Source organism: Microcaecilia unicolor, chromosome 3 (genome assembly GCF_901765095.1).
Source record: "Microcaecilia unicolor chromosome 3, aMicUni1.1, whole genome shotgun sequence".
In the NCBI taxonomy this organism is placed as follows: domain Eukaryota; kingdom Metazoa; phylum Chordata; class Amphibia; order Gymnophiona; family Siphonopidae; genus Microcaecilia; species Microcaecilia unicolor.
In genome coordinates, this window is record NC_044033.1 from 310986391 (window position 1) to 311013615 (window position 27225).

Genomic DNA, 27225 nt, shown 5'->3' on the forward strand with positions numbered 1-27225 from the left:
ACCCAGGCCCATCCCCCCTACCTGTTACAATTGTGCTGCTTAATGCTTATTAGTCGTCCAACCCCCCCAAACCCACTGTACCCACATGTAGGTGCCCCCCTTCACCCCTTAGGGCTATAGTAATGGTGTAGACTTGTGGGCAGTGGGTTTTGAGGGGGATTTGGGGGGCTCAACACACAAGGGAAGGGTGCTATGCACCTGGGAGCTCTTTTACCTTTTTGTTTGGTTTTGTAAAAGTGCCCCCTAGGGTGCCCGGTTGATGTCCTGGCATGTGAGGGGGACCAGTGCACTACAAATCCTGGCCCCTCCCACGAACAAATGCCTTGGATTTATTCGTTTTTGAGCTGGGCGCTTTCATTTTCCATTATCGCTGAAAAACAAAAACGCCCAGCTCACACATTGTTGAATAAAACATGGGCGTCTATTTTTTTTGAAAATACGGTTCGGTCCGCCCCTTCACGGACCCGTTCTTGGAGATAAACGCCCATGGAGATAGGCGTTTTCGTTCAATTATGCCCCTCTATATGCTGTTTCTTGATCTTAACTGTTGCTGTAATCTGCCTTTGGGAAGTCCGGTGTTATAAAGATGGAATATGCTGAAATTAAATGGAAGTAAAATTAAACTCTTCTTTCACTGGGACACATGGAATCACATCTGCATCTGATGTCTGTTTTGGTGACCCTTTACTAGGTGAAAACATCTCTGCATGAATACAGGGGGTGAGGGGGAGTCCCTATAGCCAGACCCTCCAAATGACACAATCATTTAAAATGTAGTACAAACTAGTACTCTAACCAATTAAACCAATACTTCCTCTGTGTACATCCATATGCTGCACAAGCCAGCATGTTTAATATAAATGAGATTAAATAAAAATGCTACCAACAATAAAGAATGACAGCGTAGATGCAGCAGCTCATTTGTTTGCTTGCTTTGTTTTCAGTGTACTAGACTAACAACTTAATTGGTTTCAACTTTTTGACGTCATCCCGTCTCCTGTTTTCTTCAACCTTCTTGATGTCGGACTTGAGGGGAAAGGACTCCTAGGATTAGGGTTACCATTTTTTGTCCTAAAAAAAAGAGAACAATTGTCCCGCCCATGCCCCGCCCACTTTCACGCCCTCATCCCGCCCCTTTCATGCCTTCATCCCGCCCCTTGTCACACCTCCCGCTTCGGATCTAGCCCGCTTCTCTCTCCTGCCTTTTATTCAGCTTGGGATCTGCTTCGCAAAAACAAAATCCATGTATATATATACAAAAAATAAGTCTTGCGTCTCTTTCGTGCAGCTGTGTGCTTGAGCGCTCTCCCTTTCCTCTTCTTTCTTTGTTCAGTTTTTTTTCTTTTGTAAAGAAAGAAAAACAAACACCCGGACAGAAAAGCAAATCAAGAAAAGTCTTCGGCTGTGTATTTATTTTTGCTCGTTGCTTCAGAGAAACACTAAGAACAATATATTAGAGCCATTTCCTACCTTTCAAAATCAGGAATCGTGTGTCACTCCCTCCTTCCTCCCCTCCTCTCTGGGAATTTCCCCATCAGCTGCAAAGGGCAGACTCGGCAGCCAATCAGAACAATGAGCCATAGTAGCACCCTCCCTCAGCTGCATCTGTTCCTAGCGTGCATTACAATACGGATTGCAGACTGCGGGTAGTGAAACCGATTGTGAAACCCAAAGAAAACAATTATTGCCTAGGCTCGCAAACTTTTCGTTTCAGCTTTTGAATCCTTCCGACCAAAGAAAATGCGAGACTGAAGCCTCTAGCCAATTGAAACACGTGGCTGCTCTCTAGGTTGCTGAGACTCGTCTTGTTATTGGCTCACAACATATAAGCAAAAGTTGTCTTGCCCACACGCTCGTCTTTAATTTGCGATTGGTGGCTACTCAACTCGTGCGCTGTGTTTGTTACAAGATCTAACTCCTCCTACTATCGCATCATTGGCTGGAGGGATTCACGTGCATAGAAATTGACGAGGACGAGGAGGACAGATGATGATGTGGTGATGATCCCGTCCCGAGTCCCGACAAAACCCGGACAAATCGGGGAAATGCGGAAATCCGCCCGGACTCCCCACAGCGCCCTCAAAAAGAGGACATGTCGGGGGAAATCCGGACGAATGGTAACCCTACCTAGGATAGTCAGAGCCTAGGTACATTCCCCTTGGAAAATATGCTAATCCCAATGAGACTCTAAAGCAGCTACCAGTGTTCCCTAGGCTTGGGGCGCATTAGCAGTGCCTTGACGTTTCTAGGAATGTCTAGTTGCACCTTCTCTGCTGTGGGATGCTACGGCCAGCCTACCCTTCTGGCGCCTATTTAACAAGTCTGCTCCCCCAGAAGTCAAAACCTAGCTATGCCTCTGGTCCCTGGACTGTCCAGAGCAGGCAACCTATCTTCTTAACTACAAAGTAAAAATATTCAAATTGTGACCATCATCTCAGGAATAGCACACACGTTCCTTCCATTGCTAAACACTTTGTTTAAATCAAATGGGCTTTTGTTTGTGTGGTGACTCTACAGGATGTGAAGAACACTAGTCTTGAGCATTTTTATTTTGGGTGAAAAAAGGCCACCACAGCCTACTTTCAAATAGGGCTAGACACTGTCAAATAACACAAACCTTTGCAAAAAGACACCCAAAACCTATACTGAAAACTAACCACACCATAACAGCCCTAATCTACGTATGAAAAGACGGTGCTATAAATATTACAGTGGAACCTAGGGAAAGGGTTTCACTAGGTGATCCTGGAGTACCCCCTTGCCATTAAGGTTTTCAGGCTATCCACAATGAACCTGCATGAAAAAGATTTGAATGTAATGGAGGCAGTATATGCAAATCAAGGCCATGCATATTTATTGTGGATAGCCTGAAAACCTGACTGGCAAGGGGGTACTCCAGGACCAACTTAGGAAACACTGCCCTAGAACACAAAACTTACCACACCATAAAAGCCCTAACCCACCTATGCTATATATATATTACACTGGGCTCTGGAGCACCGATATACCTACTATTAGGAAATTGGAACAAGCTGCACTGTAACACATTCCTACACAGAAACTACATGCTAGCAGAATCTTTCACCTCAGTCACACACGCAGAACACGGACAGACCCTCATTTATATAACATAAGAGTAGCCATACTGGGTCAGACCTCTAAAAACTTCTATAAATTTAACCCCCCCAAAAATCGGGAAAAAAACGTCCAAGTGCTCGTCAGGGACGTCCTTTATGGACGTCCTTCACTGAAAACAAACGTCCTTCTAAAGTGCCTAACTTGGACGTCCTTCCCTAAAACAAAAAACGGACGTCCCTGACGAGCACTTGGATGTTTTTTCCCGATTTTTTTTTTACTATTTGGACATCTCTTTCGATTATGCCCCGCCTCCAGGTCTCTCTCAGCCAATCACAGCGCGTTTAGCTGACACCAGTGACAGCTAAACACGCTGTGATTGGCTGAGAGTTACCTGGAGGAGGGGCATCGGACATGCTGCTAACATCCCGGGGCAGACAGAAAGGAGCAAGGCGGCCGGAACAGAAGCCGCCGATAGCTGCCGGCAGCATCGGAAGCCTCCTCATAGCCCTTTGATCTCCCTCCTGATTATGGGGACAACTTTTTTTTTTCTTTCAGTGAAGGATGTCCTTGGCATGTACACAGCAGCCAGCATAACGCTTGGCTGCTCTGCGCATGCTCGACCGGCCGACTGGCTTCCGAGGGAATAGAGAATGCAAGTGAGCTACAATGAGCAGCTCATTTGCATTCCATTTCCTTGATGCATGGCCGTTCCCTACCGATTTGCTATGGAATCGTTAAGGGAAGGGCTCTTCCGAGGACTTTAGTGCATCTACCCCTCAGTATAACAAAACGCCAGTTTGTCTTTGGCAGCAATTAATAGTGAGGTGTTAATTATGCAGTGCCTGATGAGAGTCTGAATCCCTTTAAAGTGTCTACTTCCTAGAAATTGAGATTCTGTAGGAGATATGTAGTCAGTCAGCCCTGTAGAACTGCTTATTCTGTCTATACTTTGTGCTTTTAAATCTTGAAACAAGGTAAAATAGTTTTTAAAAATCCAGTATCTAATATCTAACAAGGCACTTCAGTTGCTAGAAATATAAATCAAATGACTGTATTTCACTCCTGTGTGAATTTCATTTGGAAATGTTAAAGCAGAGGGAGATTCAGCAGGGTATCAATAGAAATCAAACAAAATAAAACATGGAAAAGAAAATAAGATGATACCTTTTTTATTGGACATAACTTAATACATTTCTTGATTAGTTTTCTTTTCCATGTTTTATTTTGTTTGATTTCTATTGATAACCTTAAGAGTGGACTAACACGGCTACCACACTCCTCTACTTAAGCAGAGTATCAGAAATTTAAAGGTATAATAAGTTAAAGATATGAATTTAAACTCACAGATTGTGCAGCTTCTGGTGACAGGCTGCCTTCAACCAGCCCCTGGATCTTCCCTCTATCGTGTTTTGCCTCCTCTGATGCAATTTCCTGTGGGCAGAACACGGCAGAGGGAAGGCCCAGGGACTGGCCGAAGGCAGCCTGTCATGCTGCTGCTGCCAGCAACTGATGTAAGCTTTTAAACTTTACAGAATGGCCTGGGAATGAGAGCGGTGAGGGAGTAGTACCAGACCCGTGGGAAGGGGGAAAGAGAAACTGGACCAGGGGGAAGGAGCACTGGAAGTGATGAAATAGGGGGGTGGGTGCGCCACCAATACAAGTTGGCTCAGGGTGCCACTGTCCCTTGAGCTGGCTCTGTTTGGTGATGTTATAGAGAAGGAAATCACAAGTCAATGGCTTGGCTATAGTTAATGTGGGAACCTTCTTAATACTATAAATCACATGTATCAGTCCCCACTCGATCAATACTCATATCATCCAATATTCTTCCACTGTATACTCCAATGTTATTAATAGTACACCTTATATCACACTGGTAAGTTCTCTGGTGTCCTCAGCGGTGCCTATTGCTACATCGATTTAATAGCAGTAAGATCGGCACACACCTCCAAATCAGCAGTAAGTTCTCTGGTGTCCTCAGTGGTGCCTATTGCTACATCGATTTAATAGCAGTAAGATCGGCACACACCTCCAAATCAGCAGTAAGTTCTCTGGTGTCCTCAGTGGTGCCTATTGCTACATCGATTTAATAGCAGTAAGATCGGCACACACCTCCAAATCAGCAGTAAGTTCTCTGGTGTCCTCAGTGGTGCCTATTGCTACATCGATTTAATAGCAGTAAGATCGGCACACACCTCCAAATCAGCAGTAAGTTCTCTGGTGTCCTCAGTGGTGCCTATTGCTACATCGATTTAATAGCAGTAAGATCGGCACACAACTCCAAATCAGCACACCTCTAAACTTGCTTTCTTCTATCTTTGCAGGGGTTTCCCATGAGTTATAGCAGAGCTGGCGCTAAAGACGGCTCTGGGGGATCATCCTTGAGACAGCTTGTTTTGGGCAAAATATGCATGACAAAGAAAAAAAAAAACATCTGACATCTGTTAAGATGAGTATTTATTAAATGTCTACTACTTTAGTAAAGAATATATAGAAGAAAGCAAGTTTAGAGGGTGTGCACCGATCTTATTGCTATTAAATCGATGTAGGACACCAGAGAACTTACCAGTGTGATATAAGGTGTACTATTAATAACATTGGAGTATACGATGGAAGAACATTGGATGATATGAGCATTGATCGAGTGGGGACTGATACATGTGATTTATAGTATTAAGAAGGAAATGACAGGTTTTAGCAGTCTGTTGGATAAGTGCAGAGAAAGAGAGAGAGAGGAGTAAAGAAGATCCAAAGGTTATGAGCTGCGGAGATGGGAGGATGATAGTGTTATCAGAGACGTAGCCAGGTTTTGATCTCAGGGGGAGCAGACTTTTATAAAATAGGCGCCAGCTGGTGTCAGCTACACAGCAGTGTCTGTGTTGTTGCTCAGGGGCTGTAGCGAGCACTGATTAATACAGGCTGTCTCTGTTGTGTCCTGCCTACAAGGAAACAGTAAGTTTCATCAGGAGGCAGGACGCAGAAGAGATCCCTGGACTGGCCAGAGAAGGCAACCTGTCTTCTTAACTACAAAGTGAAAATATTCAAATTATGCCCATCACCTCAGGAATAGCACACACATTCCTTCCACTGCTAGACACCTTGTTTAAATTGGATGGGCTTTTGTTTGTGTGGTGACTCTACAGGATGTGAAGAACACTAGTCTGGAGCATTTTTATTTAGGTGACAAGGGCCACCAAACCTTGCCCCAGAGTCTACTTTCAAATAGGGATAGACACTTTGTGAAATAACACAAACCACTGCAAAAAGACACCAAAAAGCTTATACTGAAAACTTACCACACCATATCAGCCTTAACCCACTTATGAAAATACGGTGCTATAAATATTACAGTGGGACCTAGAGAAGTGTTTCCCTAGGTGGTCCAGGAGTACCCCCCCCCCCCCTTGCCATTCATGTTTTCAGACCATCCACAATGAATCTGCATGAAAAAGATTGGCATGTAATGGAGGCAGTAAATACAAATCAATGTCATTCGTATCTATTGTGGATATCCTGAAAACCTGACTGGAAGGGGGTACTCCAGGACCAACTTAGGAAACAATGCCATACAACACAAAACTTACCACACTATAACAGCCTTAACCCACCTATGAAAAGACAGTGCTAAATATATTACACTGGGCTCTGGAGCATCAATTAACCTACTATTGGGAAACTGGAACAAACTGCACTGTTACACATTGCTACATAAATGCTACATGCTTGCAGAATCCTTCACCTCAGTCACACATGCAGAACATGGACAGACCCTCATCTATATAATATAAACCAATGGTCCATCTAGCCCAGTATCCTGTTTCCAACAGTGGCCAACCCAGGTAACAAGCACCTGGCAGAAACCCAAATTGTGACAATATTCCATAATACCAATCTAATACAGAATAGGGAGCCACAAAAAGAAAAGAAAACAGAAAACTTTATCACCACCACCAACAAAAATTGAAATAGAGACCCCCCCCCCCCCTTCTCTCTGCCCAAGGAAGCCAGAATCTATAAACTGTGCAAGGAAAGCAAGTTTGGGCCAGTGAAGATTAACTCAAAATAATCTGGTCCTTAGCTGGGCCCTAGTATTACCATATTAAAAATGCGACCATACCATGCTTCTGTGGCTATGTTCCACTAATGTTAAACTAACTGCAGTGCCGTAGTGAGGGCAGCTGACACCCCGGGCGGGTCGCCGCTGCGCACTCCCCCCCCCCCCCCCGGGTGCAGCACGGTGCACCCTCCCCTCTCCGGAGCGCACCCCCCCCGAGCGCATACTTACGAGGGAAGGCGTCAGGCGATGAGGGAAAGCGGCAAGGGATGGGCGGGAGGGCCGAACCGCCCCGACTGCACGTCGCTGGGAGCTGCGTCGGCTCCGCTGGTTCCCTGCTATCTCTGCCCCGGAACAGGAAGTAACCTGTTCCGGGGCAGAGAGAGCAGGTAACCAGCGGCGCCGACACCCCCCAGCGGCGTGCACCCGAGCGGACCGCCCCTTCCTACGCCACTGACTAACTGGATTTCTTGAAAGGATTATATACATTTAGGATGCATGACTAGGGACACAAACATACACTTATTTATTCAATACCACAATTCCTTATGTACAGCCACAAAACAACGCTTTAGGGTGGATAGCATTCCTATTATCATCGACCAAATAGAGGTTTTAGTTTTGGCACAGGATAAATCATCACAAGAATAAAATATAAGAAAAACAATGGACTGCATTAGGGGCTTATAGCCCATTTATGTTTAAGCAAAAGAGATCTGCAGGAAACAAAATATTTAATTTTATTTTGACTTATAAACCACTTGTCCCTGAAACATGCACAAACAACAGAATAATCCATTTGTGTACCTTAAAGGTAAACTACAAAACACATGAAGATGTAATTCCATGTGCTCCAATGAAAGGAGAGTTTAATTCCACTTCCATTTAATTTCAATATATTCTATCATCTTTATAACACCAGGGGGATCATTTTCAAAGCACTTAGACTTACAAAGTTCTATAGGTTACTATGAAACTTTGTAAGTCTAAGTGCTTTGAAAATACGCCTCCAGGCTTCCCAAAGGTAGATTACAACAACAGTTGAACCCATCAGAAAACAGGATATCCTCACTGAAATCTGGACGTCTGTACTTTTCTCCTCCGCTTTTAAGCCACTGCCTATCCAACTGAAACAGTTTTAGACTTGTTACAGATAAAGAACGACGTGAATGTAGCAGCTCATATGTTTGTTTGCTTGCTTTGTTTCGTGTGAACGGCAAAGACGGCTGCGCGGGGGAGTGGAAACAAATTAATCAAACTGTCTGGCTTCCTTGCATACAGTGGACTAGATGGCTCACTTTCACTCCGATCTAATAATCCAAATTGGGCAACTTTTTCTCCCTTCTTCTCCTCTCCCCCCCCCCCCCCCCCCCGCGACTTACATCTTTCTCCACTGCCCAGCGTCTTACACCTCTCTCCCTCTCTTCAGCTCGCTCTCTCCCGTCTGCATGGTCATTTTGACTGAAGCAGTCTTCTTCTCCCTCCGGCACCGCCGGCGATTGACACAGTCAGCCAGCCCTTTGCCAGCGTCGGGGCCTCTCCTGAGGCGCGTCCCGCCTACTCTAATGCAACTTCCTGTTTCCGCAGAGGTGGGACGCGCCTCAGGACAGGCCCCGACGCTGGCTGTGTCAATCGCCGGCGGTGCCGGAGGGAGAAGAATGCTTCAGGGCTGTCAAAATGACCATGCAGACGGGAGAGAGCGGCAGAAGAGACAGGAGAAGACGCACGACTCGCGCGGGAGGGGGCAGAGAAGATATTGCTTTGCATGTGGCATAGGCGCCATTTTTTGTAAAAACCTGTTTAGGGGAGCGACCGCTCCCCCTGCGCCCCACCTAGCTACGCCACTGAGTGTTATCCACAGAAATAGAAAGTGGGGAAAGAGGAGAGATGGGTTTAGTGGGGAAAGATAAGAAGCTCAATTTTGGTCATTTCAGTTTCAGATGGCAATGGGACATCCAGGCAGTAATGTCAGAGAAGCAGGCTGAGACTTGGGCCTGGACTCCTGCTGAAATTTCAGATATAAACGGGTACATTTGGGAACCATCAGTGTAAGAGAACAAGAATAGAAAGAGAAGAGAAGGAAGACCTGATTAACATCTTGATTAAGAAAGTTTCATTTCTTCCTAGCACAAGAATTTTACAACTTACATTAAAGTGTGGTTCTGCTGGCTAACAGAACAGATGTTGCCAAAGTGCCATGCAGCAGGGCAGTGGCGATCCTAGCCAGCATGACACCCGGGGCGGATCGCCGAAGCGTCCCCCCCCCGGGTGCACGCCGCTAGGGGGGGGGGTGCCGCGGCCCGCGCCTGTCAGCTGAGTTCGCTAACTTCGCTGCAGCTCCCTCTGCCCCGGCCAGAACAGGAAGTAACCTGTTCCAGGGCAGAGGGAGCTGCAGCGAAGTTAGCGAAGTTAGAGAACTCAGCTGACAGGCGCGCACCGCAGCACCCCCCAGCGGCGTGCACCTGGGGCAGACCGCCCCTACCGCCCCCCCCTTGGTATGCCACTGCAGCAGAGACATGCAGGGTTACCAAAGACTTTAACATTTCAAGGTGAATTTTCACTGATGGATGGATGATACATCTTACATGTCAACGTAGTCCTCCTGGTTCTTGGATTTAGTGACATTCTCACTATGCCGCACCAGCCAGTTAATCTCATCTCGACAGAAGGATAAAGCCATGAATACATAGATAGCCTGGGAAACAGAAGAAGAAAGATATGAGAGCGCCCAAGGAGGAAAGAGAGGGTGAGATAAGATTCAAAAGAACAAGGGAAGATCAAAGGTGGCAAGGGAAAAGAGGAGAAAAATTTGTGAAGATTAGCAAAAGACTGTAGTGTACATTCAAATTTGGAGCCCCCATCCTCCACCCATGCAAAGCCTTAACATTAGCAGGAAGAAGAAGAGAACAGTAATCGCCTTGGGTGAATCTTGTCATAAAGGTGGTTAATAAATACTAATAAACAAACAAGCACTGTATGCAGTGGTGTCCTGGTAAATTTTTAACAACAGGCTCTCTCCCCACCCTGCAATTTGGGGGGGGGGGGGTATGCGGAGGGGGCAGAGGTGGACTGGGGGGGGCAATGCATTACTCTCTCTCTCTCTCCTTCCCCCCTCATGTCAGAGCTCCCATTAAACCATAAGACCCCCATTAAACAACAAATCTTTATAGCCCAAATCAAATGCCATGTTCATAATTAACTTTGTATGAACTTGGCTGCTAATAGTGTGCTGAACTGGATAATGTAGGCACATTTAGACTGACTCTGGACAGTTCTGCTGAAGAAAACCTTTCCCTCATTAATCAATATCTTCTCTGTGAAATAGTAGTGCATTTGTATAATATACCATTGCATTCCACAAAGCAAAAGGAGCAAGTTCCCACTTGCTATCTTTTTTTCTTTCTGTAGGCAAAGGGAAAAAAAAAGATTTTAAATGCTCCCAGGTTCCAATCTAATTCATGTGTGGGATAAAATACCATAAATAAGCAAACAAATAGATAGATAGAAACTCTGAATGTTGACCACCTGATTGTCATAATATGATGTCTGTTTTATGGCCCTTTACCAGGAGAAAAAAAATCTCTGCACGAATATAACAACTGCTAGTGTGACCCTATAACCAGCTCCTCCAAATGACACAAGTATGAAACGTTATTTCGTTATTATACTTCTCTGTGTACATCCCTATGCACAAGCTGGCATGTTTGAAAACATAAGTGAGATTAAATAAAAATTCAACAATAAAGAACACCTTACCTATTCCAGACCTCCCGCTCCCCCGAGCCGCAGGGTACCAGCAACACAACTGAACTAAAGCCACCCTGGTGGTCTGGTGGATTCTTTGGGGCAGGAAAGATACCCAGTCTTTCCTGCCCGCTGCCGGCACTGACCCTCTTGCTGCCGCACCTTCTTTATAATGGCTGCTGAGAATTACAACAGCGGCCTCGCAAGACTTCAGCGGAAGTCTTGCGAGGCCACTGCTGGAAGTCTCGGCAGCCATTTTTAAATAGTGATGCAGCAGCAAAATGGTCAGCACCAGCAGCGGGCAGGAAAGACTGGGGATCTTTCCTGCCACAAAGAATCCACTAGACCACCAGGGTGGCTTCAGCCCGGTATGTGCCGGGACACTGCATCTCGGGAGAGGAGAGGCAAACAAGGAGCGGGAGGGAGCCCGGCATAGGTGCCCCCTATATGAGGCTTGGGGAGGCTAAGCCTCCCCAGCCCAACTGTGACCTTACCCTGGCTGCCTCCTCCTCAAATGCGGGAGAGAACAAAATTGTATATGTTCCTCTCTTCTCTGCTCCGGCGCCACCGTCCACCCCTACTTGCGGCGCTGGCTTCTTCTTTTACCAGCTGGATGCCTGTCTCCCACTCCCAAGGCTCTGTTCCGCCTCCGAGACAGTCCTTCCCCAGCGGTTCCAGCTTCCTGTTCCTGCACTTCCGGCGCGATGGCAGAGCCTTGTTGTAAGCGATGCTTGCAGTGCAGGTGAAGGAAGTCCAGGAGTGGTGACAGGGAGGGGAGGAGCTGTGGGAGGGCATTTCCAGAGCTGGACAGAAGGAGGAGGAGCTGCGGAGCGGACTCTGCACTGTGACACCGGAGGGACCTGAAAGTGAAAGTTGCTTTCGGACACTTGGCAGCCAGAGGCTGGGAGACGCGAGCTTAGCCAGTCCCGGAGCAGGACCCCTCTAGGATGCAACCGCCTCCCCGCAAAGTGAGTCTTACGACCAGCTGAAAGTGAAAGGGCGATCCCGAGAAGAGACGAGAAAGGGGGTGGGCACCGCACTGTTTAAACGCTAGTGTCATGCACCTGTGCAAACTAGGGAAAGAAAAACACTAGGAAGTAAAAGCAAAGGAGAAAGTGTCCTAGGTACTAGACAAGACTGACTAGTTACATCCAACGTATGTCACAGTGCTGCAAGCTAAAGGTTTTATAAATCAAAATAAACAATTTGTTTCATGCAGATCTCTTTTGTTTAAACTTAACTTAATTAATTGTGTCTATTTTACTTATTTTTTTTCTGTGGGTTGTCAGCACACCACTGACTGCATGTACCTTTAACAGTGTTGCCACAGGGCCTTTCAACACCTCCTCTCAGTATAATTAGCTGAATACTGCACTGGGCAGGCAGCAAAGCATCATCTCTTACTGCTCAGGATCAAGTTTTGTGATCGCATTGTGATTCTGCTCCTGCAGTTATCATGATGATACTTGGCTCTGACAAAAGAAGATTCTGAAGAATGAAATACAATCTACAAGGAGCTGCCTTGGGCTGATCCTTTTTTTAAATTTTTTTGTGGATTGTGCTATTAGCTTTAGTAGTTCTGCTCTTTTATCTGGATGTAGAAGGAAACTGAATAACTCCCTCCATATAGATTCCTGTAGAGGTATGACCCCTGCCACTGTACTAGTTCAGTACAGACTGGGTTAATGTAACATCGGTACACGCCAGGGAGGTGAAATTTCTTGATGAAATCAAGGACAGCTTTGTGGAACAGCTGGTTCAGGAGCCCACAAGAGAAGGAAAAATACTAGACTCAGTCATTACTGGAGCTCATGATCTGGTGCAGGGGGTAACGGTGCGAGGGCCGCTTGATAACAGTGATCATAATATGATCAGTTTTGATATTGGCATTGAAGTAAGTGAACTTAGGAAATCAAGTACAGTAGCGTTTAACTTTAGAAAAGGTGATTATGGCAAAATGAGAAAGACGGTGAAAGAAAGACTGAAAGGTGCAGCTCACAGGGTAAAAGAATTGCATCAGGTATGGATGCTGTTTAAAAACACCATCCTGGAGGTACAGGACAAATATATTCCGCGTATTAGAAAAAGGGAAAAAAAGACCAAACACCAGCCGGCATGGCTAAACAGTAAGGTAAAGGAAGTCATTAGAACGAAAAACACAATCATTCAGAAAGTGGAGAAGAGAACCGACTGAAAGTAACAAGATAAAACATAAGGAATGCCAAGCCAAATGCAAAGTGGAGATAAGGAGGGCAAAAAAGGACTTTGAAAAAAAGTTAGCGTTAGAAGCGAAAATACATAGCAAAAATTTTTTTAGATACATTAAAAGCAGGAAGCTGGCTAAAGAATCAGTTGGGCCGCTGGACGAAAATGGTGTTAAAGGGGCAATCAGGGAAGACCAAGCTGTAGCGGAGACATTAAATGAATTCTTTGCTTCGGTCTTCACCGAGGAGGATTTGGGAGGGACACCGGTGCTGGAAAGCATATTTGAAGCAGGTGAGTCAGAGAAACTAATATGCAATCTATCCCTAAAATCAAATGTGGTACCGGAAGACCGGAGGGTAGCCAATGTTACGCCGATTTTTAAAAAAGGTTCCAGAGGAGATCCGGGAAATTATAGACCGGTGAGTCTGACGTCGGTACCAGGCAAAATGGTAGAGGCTATTATCAAGAATAAAATTACAGAGCACATACAAAAACATGGGCTGATGAGACAAAGTCAGCATGGATTTAGTGAAGGGAAGTCTTGCCTCACCAATCTACTGCATTTTTTTGAAGGGGTGAACAAACATGTGAACAATGGGGAGCCGGTGGATATTGTGTATCTGGATTTTCAAAAGGCGTTTGACAAAGTGCACCACAAAGATCAAAACATGTGAAGCTCCCACACATCTTTCCAGAAATGTTAAGAATGCCTTTTGTTATATCACTATCATGTATTCCATTACCATATAACCCCAAATCCTTCTGCAACACCAAATGTCTATTCTCCTCTCATTTCCAATATCCATGATGTATTGTAAGCCCCATTGAGCCTGCAAAGAGGTGGGATAATGTGGGATACAAATGCAATAAATAACAATAATAATAATAATGAAAGACTCCTGAGGAAACTGGAGAGTCATGGGATCGGAGGTAGGGTATTACTATGGATTAACAGTTGGTTGAAAGATAGGAAGCAAAGAATAGGGTTGAATGGTCAGTATTCTCAGTGGAGAAGGGTAGTTAGTAGGGTTCCGCAGGGGTCTGTATTGGGACCGCTGCTTTTTAACATATTTATAAATGACCTAGAGATGGGAGTAACTAGTGAGGTAATTAAATTCGGAGATGACACAAAATTATTCAGGGTCGTCAAGTCACAGGAGGAGTGTGAAAGATTATAGGAGGACCTCACGAGACTGGGGAATTGGGCGTACAAGTGGCAGATGAAGTTCAATGTTGACAAGTGCAAAGTGATGCATGTGGGTAAGAGGAACCCAAATTACAGCTATGTCATGCAAGGTTCCGCATTAGGAGTTACGGACCTAGAAAGGGATCTGGGAGTCATCGTTGATAAGACGTTAAAAATGTCTGGCCAGTGTGCTGCGGCGGCTAAGAGAGCGCACAGAATGTAGAGTATTATTAGGAAAGGGATGGAAAACAAATTTATAAAGCCGTTGTATTGCTCCATGGTGCGACCACACCTCGAGTATTGTGTCCAATTCTGGTCGCCGCATCTCAAAAAAGATAAAGGAATTAGAAAAGGTGCGGAGAAGGGCGACGAAAATGATAAAGAGAATGGAACGACTTCCCTATGAGGAAAGGCTGAGAAGGTTAGGGCTCTTCAGCTTGGAGAAAAGGCAGCTGAGGGGTGATATAATAGAAGTCTACAAGATAATGAGTGGAGTAGAGCGGACAGATTTGAAGCGTTTGTTTACACTTTCAAACAATAACAAAAATAGGGGACACAAGATGAAGCTAGAATATGGTAGATTAAAACAAATAGGAGAAAGTTTCAGCGTGTAGTTAGACTCTGGAACTCGTTGCCGGAGAATGTAGTGACAACAGCTGGCCTCACGGAATTTAAAGGGGATTTGGACAGACTCCTGAGGGAAAAGTCCATTGAACATTATTAATTTTTTTTTTTTGGGGGGGGGGGGGGGCGGAGTTTGCCGGGTTCTTGAAGCCTGGGTTGGCTGCTGTTGGAGATAGGATGCTGGGCTTGATGGACCCTTGGTCTTTCCCAGTATGGCGGTGCTTATGTACTTCTACAGCCTCCTGCTCTCCAGAATACAAGTAAGCAGTGTTGATACTTCAATACAGCACAAACTGTGCTTTGATGTTTGCCAAGGCTTGCACTTCAGAAAGAAAGTACCCCTAACATACTTTTGCTGATGCAAGAATGAGGCAACCGTGGGAAAAGCCCTTTGTCAGGGTGGCCCAGCCTCCCTGGTACCAGAATTTGAAGAAAAATTTCCAGAATGACGTTAAAAGGCATTTTTGTGTTTTCTGAGCCACAATTTACAGGGCACAACCAATCATCTATCTAATCTTCAGAGACAGTGCCTTTTTTTCCAAAATGATATAAAAGGACAGCTATGATGTTGAGAGGGATCTCTTTCTCTCCTGAACTCCTCTGAACTTATCTCCATTCATCTCATCAGTTCATCTTCTGGAACATTTCAGAGTGTGCCTGGCCAGCTCAAGTCTACCTTCTAATCCAGCCATTCCTGAAGGAAAAAAAAACTTGCCTCACTGTCAGGTTCTATAAGATAGGCACTAATTGCTATTGGGTAATAAAACAGGTGGCCTGATTTGTGCCATATGGAGTGTGTTTACTCCAACCAGATTCTTTCTGAAGCATTTAAAGACGTTTATTTCTAACTTCATTCTAAGCTTACCTAGTATTTTTACATAACTTTTATTTTACTTTCTTTCTCCTTATTGAAATTTTAAACACATTTTACAAGCAATAACTTGCAACAGAAAATATTTATGACATTTGTATCCCGCATTATCCCAAACAAGATAGGGCTGGTGGACTTTGTGCATATCTCGTTTCATTTTGGCGCTTTCTGGAGGGAGTGAGTGTTGGGTGATACCGGATGTTATTTTGATTCAGAAGAAACTGGAAAATTTCACTACTCTGTGAATTTTAGTGATAAGCAAGTTGGAGGGATCATGAGGGAGAAGAAGAAAATGGCGTCACAACCCTCCGACTCAGAGAACTATGACTGGGTGGCTGCTCAGGAGGAGCTAGCAGAAGTCACAAAACATGAAGTGGTGGGCCTAGTTTAGGAAATTGAAAGAGGAGATGACTGGTGTCCATCAAGATGTCCAAACCATCTTAGCAGAGATTTGAGCTGAGGATGGTGATTTGGGCAATCGTATGGCTCAAACGGAAGAGGACATGGAAGTGTTGGAAGTGGAGGACACCCTCCTTAAAGACACTACTGGTTTATAGGACTTGAAAGACCAGGTTGAAGACCTGGAAAATAGATCCAGGTGCTGCAACTTGTGGTTTAAGGGCATCCCAGAAACAAGCAGTTTTGAAATTGAGAGGTGGTGGTCATTGAAATCTGTGAATGTTTGTTGAAGTCATTTGGAGATGGGGTAGCCTGAGAGCTTCATATCCAGCAGACTTTCCCACTAAAGAGCTCATTTTTTCCAAGGCTCACCAGCAACTGGAGCTGTTGTGGAAAGATCTAAAAGTGGGGATTTATCAAGACCTGGCCTGGTCTACATTGGAGAGGCGAACCTTTAGGGAGGTCATGCAGTTTCTACGAACAGGTGGACACAAGTATCATTGTTTTTTCCCTTTTGCAGTATGGATTTGTCGCCTGCAAATCCAGGACAGTAAATACAGTGGAGGAAGCCTGATCAGCTCTGCGAGTGCTGGGATGTAATAATTTTCTAGAATCTATCATGCCTGTGGTATTGGTGCCACACCGCAGATGGATTCAGTCTTGCAAACAGTGGTGGGCTGGGGCAGAAAGTCTGTGAAGTCAGTTACATGAAAGACTCCATTATTGTGTAGTTTTGTGGTGTTTCTACTAATTGGGGGAGGGTATGGGAATACCTGTATTTTATTAATGTTCTAGGTATGAAAGTACATACTGTATATGTTGTGTAAACAAATTGGAAATGGGAATTTGGGGATCATTAACAGGTCTGGATGGGATGACATTTCCTCGAAGATTAGCTGATCAAGGGGAGGGACAATCAGCATTTTGTTCATAAAGAAGGTGTGGGAGGACAGGGAAAGTGGGGGGACTGGTGGAGCGGGGAAAATATGGTAAGATATTGGGGCAAGAGGGGAGAGAACTCAGGAGGAGCTTGGCTGGAGGGGGAAGAGGGATAGGGACTTTATTGTAGGCTCTTGGAATGTTAATGGGCTAAATAATCCAGGGAAATGCAGCATTTTATTTAAAGAGTTGGATAGGCTGAGGTGGGATGTTAGTTTTTTTTTTACAAGCGACTCATTTACGATTAAGGGATGCGCATGATCTTGTGCCATCAATTTGAGTAGACGATGGTACCTCAGGCGCAGGGTAATCAGCTTCTGGGTAGGAATGCTATATTAATTCGGAGGGGTTTCAAGTTTGAGACGCAACAGGTGTTTAAGACTTGGGCAGAGATGTTTGGCTATTCAGGGGATTTATCAGGGGAGAGAGAGTTGACGTTTGTGAATTTATATGTGCCTAATTCGGGTCAATTGGAATTTTTTTATGCTTTTGAGGGATATTCAAACCTTTGTTCAAGGAGAAATTATAGTGGGAGGCAAATTGAATGCTGCACCAGACACTAGACTGGATCACTCTAAGGGGGTGGGGTGGGGAGACAGTACAGTAGGAGGCATAGATGGGCTTTGCTGGACCTCGTGCAGGGTTTGGAGATGCTAGATGGTTGGAGACTGTTGCATGGCATCCAGAAAAACTATTCCTTTTTTCGCATTCAAATCAGACCTATACAAAGATTGATGTGTTATGGGTGCATAGAAATATTTGGGGTAAAGTGCAAGATTCGAGAATTGAGAGCATATAGATTTCAGATCTTGTGCTCTTTGGATCTTGTTCCGTGGATTAGGAGGGATAGGTGTCAGGGATTTTGGAGACTGAATGAATCTCTCCTGAGGGATAGACAGGTTTGTGATGATGTGCAGGTTGCTATTCACAACTTTTGTAAAGAGAATGAAACAATAGAGGTCAGTGATCACATCTTGTGGAACTCCTTGAAAGCAGTTATACGAGGGGTGTTAATTAAATGGGGGAGGGGGGTGCATAGAAAGCAGCAAAGAGAGGAGAAATCCCTGTTTTTGCAGAAGTGTTTGTTACAACTGGAGCGTAAACATAAGACCACTTTAGACCCGCAAAACTTGACAAATTTACACCAAGTGCAGGCTGAACTTTCTAAACTTTAAGAGGTGGATTTTTATAAGACTTAGCTCGAACAGCAAATTTTTGAGTTTGGCAATAAATCGAGCATCAATCTTGCTCACTATTATACAGACCTAGATATAAAATCTTGCTTTCTGAACTACTATAAGGGGTTATATCAGAGGGAGGCTGGGGAGCTGCCCGCAGAAATGGACAGGTACCTGGACTCTGTTGATCTCCCGTGTCTTTTAGGGGTGGATAAGAGATAACTGGATGAGCCCATTAAGGTAGGGGAAGTGATGGGGGTTATTCGCCAACTTAAGAATGGGAAAGCCCCTGGGTTAGATGGGTACATGGGGAGGTTTTATAAGGAATTTCTGGGGGAATTGGGGGATTGTTGGTAAGAGTGGATAATGGGATTTTGGAGGGCCACCTCTTGCCTCTGTCTATGTCTGAGGCAGGGATGATGGTGCTGTTAAAGCCTGGGCAAGAACCCTTTTCTTGCCCGTGCAGCGCCTTCGGACAGAGGAGAGAGGCACTGCACGGGCCCGGTAAGAGGGAGGGGGGCCCGATGGAGGAGGGGAATGGTGGCAACGACCCCAAGAGGGGGCGGGGCACAGGGCGGAGGATGTCGGGAGGCGGAGCTGAGGGGAGACAGAGTAGTGAGGAAGGGAGGGGGGCCGGGGCTGCTAAAGGTACGTTTGCTTTTTAATAATCCCTTTTGGTTCTTTTGAAGAAATCACAAGCCCGTAAGAAGCCAACTTTTTTTTTCTTAGGATCAATAGACTTTTCACGGTAGCTTGTTTCAGAAAGTAATGCAAAAAGACCCCCAGCAGGGATTTAATGCGCGCATACCGGAGATGTCACAGAGCCATCCGCACACACTCTCATGTAAGAATTAGTAGGAAGACTTGAAGAGGAATTGCTAATAGTGTCGGCCAGACCTAATATCTGGAGATTCTTCTTCGGCAATGCACAAAACTTGGAGATCCCTAGAGCCTAAAAACCTGTATTTTTCATACGGTCTCAGCAAGCTGCCTGCACAAGGCTTCGCGGGTTAACGCTGCAGATTTGATTTTATTTTTGTAAGGAGCGCAGCAGAAGTTGATCAGGTGCTGAGGTGACCTAGGGGAGGGGGAGGGGGTTGTTCTGTCCACTAGTCTCTGTTCATTTTAATGTCGAACGAAATATGATAAAAAAAAGCCTGAACTCGCGAACTTCTCCGAGGTTGGAGCTCGCATGCAATATTTTTCACCAGTGCCTCTAATCTTATATAATAATGTCGGGAGGCGGAGCTGAAGGGAGACAGAGTAGTGAGGAAGGGAGGGGGGCCGGGGCTGTGCGAAAACAGGGTTGAAAGATCTTGCAAAGAGTGGCATGAAGTTCTGGGGACCATTTCTTCCTCCTGCCCCTGGATTTATTGCCATGAAAAATGTTCTCTGTTGCTGATCGAGAGACAGATGATGAAGCCTTTATTTTTTCTCCTTCTAAGCAACGTGTGTTTTGTTTGCAGTCTGAGGACGGGGATGCATGCCTAGAAAAAAAATATTTTTGAACTCCTTGGGGCTTGTAGAGGCTTCTGTTTATGGATTGTGCCTTTCAGTTTCCTTTTGACCAATCACAGCGCTATTAGCTCTGCTAATGCACTGGGATTGGCTCACAGTTTGTTTGTTTTTTAACTTTACTATTTTTCCTGGCACAGAGCTGTCCTAACGAGAGGTCCAGACCTCTCGTTAGATTTCCTGCCTTTTTCCTGCGTAAAGGCAATCGGAAAAGGTTAGTGCATCTCGTTTCAATGGGGTTTTCACACTAATTGCTCATCTCCATTCAGTTTTCGTTAGCTGCTGGCTTCCTCGGTAAAAGCCCTTTGATGCATGCAACGGATCAAATTTTCCTCGTTGGAGGGTCATTAAAGGCTCATTAAGCTTTAGTGCATCTGCCTCTTAGTGCAGGAAACTGCATATAAAGTCCTTACCCAGTGGCATTACATGCTGTGCAGCATTGGAAGACTAGCAGGCTTATTTTGAAAGAGAAGGATGCCCATCTTTCGACACAAATGTCAAGATGGGTTGTCCTTCTCCCAGGGTCAGCCAAATCGGCATAATCGAAAGCCGATTTTGGGCGTCCTCAACTGCTTTCTGTCGCGGGGACGACCAAAGTTCAAGGGGGCGTGTCGGAGGCGTAGCGAAGGCGGGACTGGGGCGTGCCTAACATATGGGTGCCCTCGACCAATAATGGAAAAAAGAAGGGTGTTCCTGACGAACAATTGGACGACTTTACCTGGTCCTTTTTTTCTTACAACCAAGCCACAAAAATGTGCTCTAAATGACCAGATGACCACCGTAGAGACTCGGGGATGACCTCCCCTTACTTCCCCAGTGGTCACTAACCCCCTCCCACCCTCAAAATTTTTTAAAAAATATTTTCCAGCCTCTATGCCAGCCTCAAATATCATACGCAGGTCCATCACAGCTGTTTGCAGGTCCCTGGAGCAGTTGTAGTGGGTGTAGTGCACTTCAGGCAGGCGGATCCAGGCCCATCCCCCCCTACCTGTTACACTTGTGGTGGTAAATGTGAGCCCTTCAAAACCCACAAGAAACCCACTGTACCCACATGTAGGTGCCCCCCTTCACCTCTAAGGGCTATGGTAGTGGTGTAAAGTTGTAGGGAGTGGGTTTTGGGGGGGTTGGGGGGCTCAGCACACAAGTTAAGGGAGCTATACACCTGGGAGCAATTCCTGAAGTCCACTGCAGTGCCCCCTAGGGTGCCCGGTTGGTGTCTTGGCATGTCAAGGGGACCAGTGCACTACGAATGCTGGCTCCTCCCATGACCAAATGGCTTGGATTTGGTCATTTCTGAGATGGGCGTCCTCGGTTTCTATTATCGCCGAACATCGGGGACGACCATCTCTAAGGTCGACCTAAATTTCGCGATTTGGGCGTCCCCGACCGTATTATCGAAATGAAAGATGGACACCCATCTTGTTTTGATAATACGGGTTTCCCCGCCCCTTCACCAGGACGTCCTCAGGAAAACTTGGGCACCCCTTTCGATTATGCCCCTCCATGTTTCCCAATGTCTCTGATCAATGTTGGAGATGTAGCCTTCTAATGGGGACCTTTCTGCACATCTGGTAAGACAGTGCTTTGATACACTCATTTTGGGCAGATGTCATGCATGCCTCAGAGCTGTTTGCTGGGACTGTATAATGCTAGGAGTACTTGATGGGAAAGAAAATGGTTGCGATTGGGTCTTGCTGTAGCAAAATGTCTTATTGCGTTATACTGGAAGAGAACCATAGCACCTACTTTCTGAGATTTGAAATATCACATTCAAACCTTGATTGAGATGAAACGCCTCACGGAGAAGAGAAAAGGGTGTTATGAACAGCATAGACTGGACTGGGTTAGAATTAAAGCGTGGATACTGGGTTAAATGTATTGGGTGAGGGGTACAGAGGAGGGAAAGGTGGGGGGGGGGGGGTTGTTTTGCTTGGAGTGTCTTGAAGAAACCACGGGGCACTCTATTCTAGTTGTGAATTTTGGACAGCAGGGGGGTATGGGGAGAAAGGGGGGACAGGTGTTATGGAATATCTTGAGGAGCTTTCGTTTTGCTGTGTGTGGGTATAGGGATGGTTGGTAAGGGCTCCATTCTTGTTTGTCTTTGGGGGAGACAAGGCATAAAGATTTATAGTTTTCTCTTGTATTTGATTGTATTTTTTCAAATCCTAATAAAAAGTTTATTAAAAATAAAAATCTCATAAAAATAAGATGAAATATTCCAAGTCCAATATAATAAAATGAATACACAAGCACTTCTCTGACTGCCTGGGGTAGTATTTGGCTAATTTTATGGGAAGATCCTATGGTCAATGCTCTACCTCCATTCCTACACTGTGGGGGTCACCAGACCCTTTTCTTCATTGCCCTGCCCACAACACTGCAGAGTCTGCATGATCAGAATTTACACCAAGGGCATAGCCATGAGTGGGCCATGACCCCATCACATTGGAGTCAGGCCCACCCTGTCAGCATGAACCAGTGAGAGAACTGGTGGCAGGATTGTCAATATTTACACTACCTAGTGCCCACCCATGTTAACATTAGACCCTGCCCAAAAAGCAATCCTGGCTATGCCACTGATTTACACCACTTGCATCAGAAAAGGAAGGTCAAAAAGGGAAAAGTGAGAGCAAAGAGAGAAATGATAGGTCAGGTAGGGGAAACAGAGGTTATGGAGAGCCTTGAAAGGTCAGAAAGCAGGAAGGCAGGCCAAGGGAGTGAAAATCAGGAGGGGTAGACAAAGATTGGGAAGAGCATGAAAGATCAGAGAAGGTGAGGAAAGGTCAAGAAGAGTGAGAACAAGCAAAATTCCCATTTTTTTGTTCTGATCTTTATTACATTCTTAAAGGAAATACTGATGTTTGCAAAGTTCTTCAAGCTCCCCCTACCTTATCATGATTGTTATGAATGTTAGTAAATCAGGGACACTGCTGAGCTAATCTCCATCAGAAGCTCATGCATCCATCACGCTGATACACATAAAGCATGAGTACAGTACAGACAAGTGATGAGCAGATCTTCATAAGAAGTCACGCAAGTGCCACAATGACACATGTAAAGTATTAATACAGCCATGGGGTGGTCTGAGAGAAGGATAGCTTTTAAACAGAGTAGTGGTTTCATAATTAGAAGATTTTATCATTAGATTCAAAAAATACATTACGTTAAGTTACCATATGTTACATAATAGAAAAATAAAAATAACAACATATACTGAGACATGTGAGAAAGCAAAGGCTCACAGCATCTTATCCAAACACAAGCATGGGGCCAACAAAAAAGCAACATTTGATAAAGTGGTCAAAGAAGAGAACTCTATGGGTGATTGAACATCCCCAGTACTGAGCAAACACTTTGATTGTGACCAGGGAGAAGTAATTTCTATTGGGTTTAGCAGCCCCAATCATTTTGAAATGTTGGTGCCTATGAATGAGGTAATCTTGGTAGCATTGCTGTTCTAAGTCCCACCTGTGTGCAGATGTAACATTAGTATCTCAGGATGCCCATTTGGCTAGCACTTGCCTTTGGCCCTAGAAGTCCGGGCTGGTCAGCTAATATTGTCTGTAGCTCCCTGATGGTACTCCTCAGGAACATCCGTCTGTCACGACGAAAATGGCCACTGTGCAAAGAGCATACTGTGAGTTACTGGTTCCGTCCATTCAATGCCATCTGCTGTACTTTTAGCAAAAGTTTATTGTAACTCATTAAGGTGCTGAAAATCAATCTGTAGCTTGTTAAGTTCCATGCAGTAGCTAAGGGGCCCCCAGGGGAGAAATTCGGAAAGGGCCCTCAACGTGGAGAAGTCCACCTTTAGAAAATTTGGGAGTAGCTGCAGGTAGACTGTACTCTCCCTGGGCCCCTCTGCACTCCATGGGCTGCTAGGGTGCAACAAGCCACTGGTTAAGTTTATCTGTGGGCTTAATGAAAACTTTTTAGAGGCTTGTTGCATATTTGATTTGTTAGACTGCTTCTCTTTCCATATTCCCTGCACTAGATGCTGCAAGGCAGGACTGACATACACTGGCAGAGCTGTGTATGTTCGTCTCAGCACTGGAATAGCAGGAGAGATACAGAGCAGAAATGGGTACATTGGAAGAACTGCCTGGGAGAATACTGCCTGAGGTCTGATCTGCACCACAACATGTATGAGAACAAGAATAAGTGACTTATGAAATGAACAATGTTCTCACCTGTTAGACAATACATTTTCCTTGCACTCCTTTACATCGGTCACTCGTTTCCCATATCTGTAATGAGGGATAGGAAGAAAGTATTGGATCTTGGATCTGACATTCTGAGAGTTTTGGAAAATCTACATTGGCTCCCAGTAGCTTAAAGGAGTTCATTTAAAGGCCTATGTAATTCATCAGATTACATATCCTTATTGCCTACAATATCTGAAAGGAAAGCTTTCTATGGACCTTCCTGTGTTTTATATTCTTCTCAAATCAGTTTCATCAGTGAGATATATGGTGACTAGGAAAGGAAGGTTCTCTTATGCTGGTCCAATGCTGTTGGACTCAGTAGCCAGAGAGAAGAGGCTCATGAGGGATTCCGAAAGCTCAGTAAGGACTGGTTATTTCAGAAGACCTGTCCTTAGCCCTGTCTGGGTATTGTATATTGAAGAATGATTTAGGGATTGTAACATCTAGTTCTTTATGCTATTGATTATGAGAGGCAATAAAACTCTTTATTATGTGGGGTGATAAATCTTTCTATCTTATTTTGCTGGCTTTAACAGTTATTTTTCATCTGTTTTTATTTATTACGTATTTCATGGCTTGACCAATCTTGGGCACAAGGTCACCATGAGGGGCATAATTGAACGGGGACGACCATCTCTAAGGGCGTTCAATTCTAAGGATGTTCTGGCGAAGGGGCGGGGCAACGCGTATTATCGAAACAAGATGGATGCCCATCTTTCGTTTTGATAATACGGTCGGGGATGCCCAAATCTTGACATTTAGGTCGACCTTAGAGATGGTCATCCTCGGTTTTCGGCGATAATGGAAACCAAAGACGTCTATCTCAAAAACGCCCAAATCCAAGCTCTTTGGTCGTGGGAGGAGCCAGCATTTGTAGTGCACTGGTCCCCCTCACATGCCAGGACACTAACCGGGCACCCTAGGGGGCACTGCAGTGGACTTCACAAATTGCTCCCAGGTGCATAGCTCCCTTACCTTGGGTGCTGAAACCCCCAACCCCCCCCCCCCCCAGGTCCGCCTGCCTGAAGTACACTGCACCCACTACAACTGCTCCAGAGACCTGTATACTGCTGCGATGGACCCGAGTGTGGCATTTGAGGCTGGCAAAAAAGTATTTTAAAACTTATTTTTTATGGTGGGAGGGGGTTAGTGACCATTGGGGGATTAAGGGGAGGTCATCCCCAATTCCCTCCGGTGGTCATTTGGTCAGTTGGGGCACCTCTTTGAGGCTTGGTCGTGAAAAAAATGGACCAAGTAAAGTCGGCCAAGTGCTCATCAGGAACGCCCTTCTTTTTTCTATTATCGGCCAAGGACAACCATCTCCTAATCACGTCCCAGTCCTGTCTTCACTACCTTGCCGACACGCCCCCGTGAACTTTGGTCGTCCCCGTGATGGAAAGCGGTTGAGGACGCAAAAAATCGGCTTTCGATTATGCCGATTTGGGGACCTTGCGAGAAGGAAGCCCATCTCCCGATTTGTGTCGAAAGATGGGCATCCCCTTTCGAAAATAAGCGTGCATGGCACCCAGGATTTCATATCCCCTGAAAGATTTTTTCTCCTTTTGCAGCAGTGCCTCAGAAACTGCTTCTCCGGATTCTGCACAGCGATTGGGTTCTCCACATACTTGAGCCATGCAGTCCAGGAAGTTTGAGAAGTCTGTCGGGACTTGAAACTACGAGACTTCCTGGACTTCCATGCAGCTCAAGTACATGGAGATCCTGAGGAGCAGTTTCTAAGGCAGCACTGTGAAGCAAAAGCTGGTGATTGCTATGACACTGAGAGAACCAGAGAGACTGACTGGGTGAAGGCTGGAGGGGTGTGAGAGAGACTGGGTGAAGGCTGAGGGAGGTGTATGAGAGAAAGAGACCGATGGGAACCCAGGCCACCAGGACCGGTCTTAGGGCGAGGCGACCGCATAGGGCCTCGCGCTCAAGGGGGCCCTGCGCGGCGTGCCTCCGCCCCACCCCCGACCACCCGAGTTCCAGTCCCCCTCTCTCTGAATTTTAAAAGTTACCTCATCGGGTTACATGCAGCGGCAGCACTGAAAAGCGTGCGAGCTGTTCGGCGCTTCAGGAGCCTTCCCTCTCTCAGCTCTGGTCCCGCCCTCGTGGAAACAGGAAATGAGGGTGGGACCAGAGCTGAGAGAGAGAAAGGAAGGCTCCTGAAGCGCCGAGCAGCTCGCACGCTTTTCACTCCTGCCACTGCCTGTAACCCGACGAGGTAACTTTTAAAATTCAGAGGGAGGGGGACTGGAGCTGGGAGGGGAGCCTTGGAGCTGGGAGGCCAGCCTTGGAGCTGGGAAGGAGGGAGAGAGGCCGGCCTTGGAGCTGGGAAGGAGGGAGGCAGGCCTTGGAGCTAGGAAGGAGGGAGGCCTTGGAGCTGGGAAGGAGGGAGGGGGGCCTTGGAGCTGGGAAGGACGGAGGAGCCCTGGAGCTTGGAGGGGGGCCGGGCCCTGGAGCTCGGAGGGAGGGAGGGGGCCCTGGAGCTCGGAGGGAGGGAGGGGGGCCTCGGAGGGAGGGGGGATGGTCCAGGAGCTCGGAAGGGATGGCCTGGGAGCTCGGAGGGAGGGGTGTCCAGCCTTGGAGCTAGGGTGGGGGCGGAGCTAGGGTTGGGCCCCATCAAATTGGTCTGCACACGGCCCCGCACTTGCTAAGACCGGCCCTGCAGGACACAGCGATATGTGAAATAAAGAGGCAAGGAATTTTACCTCCCTAGCATGCCCATTATTATTGTGTTGCCCAGTTTGTTAGCCTCCCTAATTTCTGACAACATTTCTTCATCTGTCTGTTCATCCTGGCCAGGTGGACGGTAGTACCCGCCTATCACTATCCTTTTCCCCTTTTCACATGGAATTTAAATCCACATGGATTCAAAGATGTGTTTGTCACATCTGTCGCTCCCTCCGGCTGCTCCTCCGCTGGAAGCAGGAGCCGGCGTCCATCGCGGCGATGGCCGGCCTTCTTGAGGCCGCGGCGGAGAGCCGGGGTTCGCCATGGCGATAGCCGCCCAGTCCGGGCCCGAGGCCATGTGCCGGCGATCGCGGCTGCCAGGCTCTCGATCGCCGGCTATGGGGTCTGTACTCGCGCCAGTAGGGAGAATGGCGCCGAGACACTACAGTGGGGGAAATAAGTATTTGATCCCTTGCTGATTTTGTAAGTTTGCCCACTGACAAAGACATGAGCAGCCCATAATTGAAGGGTAGGTTATTGGTAACAGTGAGAGATAG

At 46.1% G+C, this 27225-nt stretch overlaps 1 protein-coding gene across 2 annotated transcripts in view; it reads right to left on the reverse strand.

The window, feature by feature from the left end:
• NCKAP1L (NCK associated protein 1 like) overlaps positions 1–27225 on the reverse strand; it is a 338352-nt gene that overhangs the window by 205990 nt on the left and 105137 nt on the right. For both annotated transcript variants that reach the window (XM_030198309.1, XM_030198310.1), the window contains exons 10-12: positions 23984–24040; positions 23316–23412; positions 9718–9827 (exon numbers count right to left, since the gene is read on the reverse strand). In XM_030198309.1, the coding sequence (XP_030054169.1) occupies positions 9718–9827; positions 23316–23412; positions 23984–24040 (264 nt within the window). The remainder of the gene's footprint in view (positions 1–9717; positions 9828–23315; positions 23413–23983; positions 24041–27225) is intronic.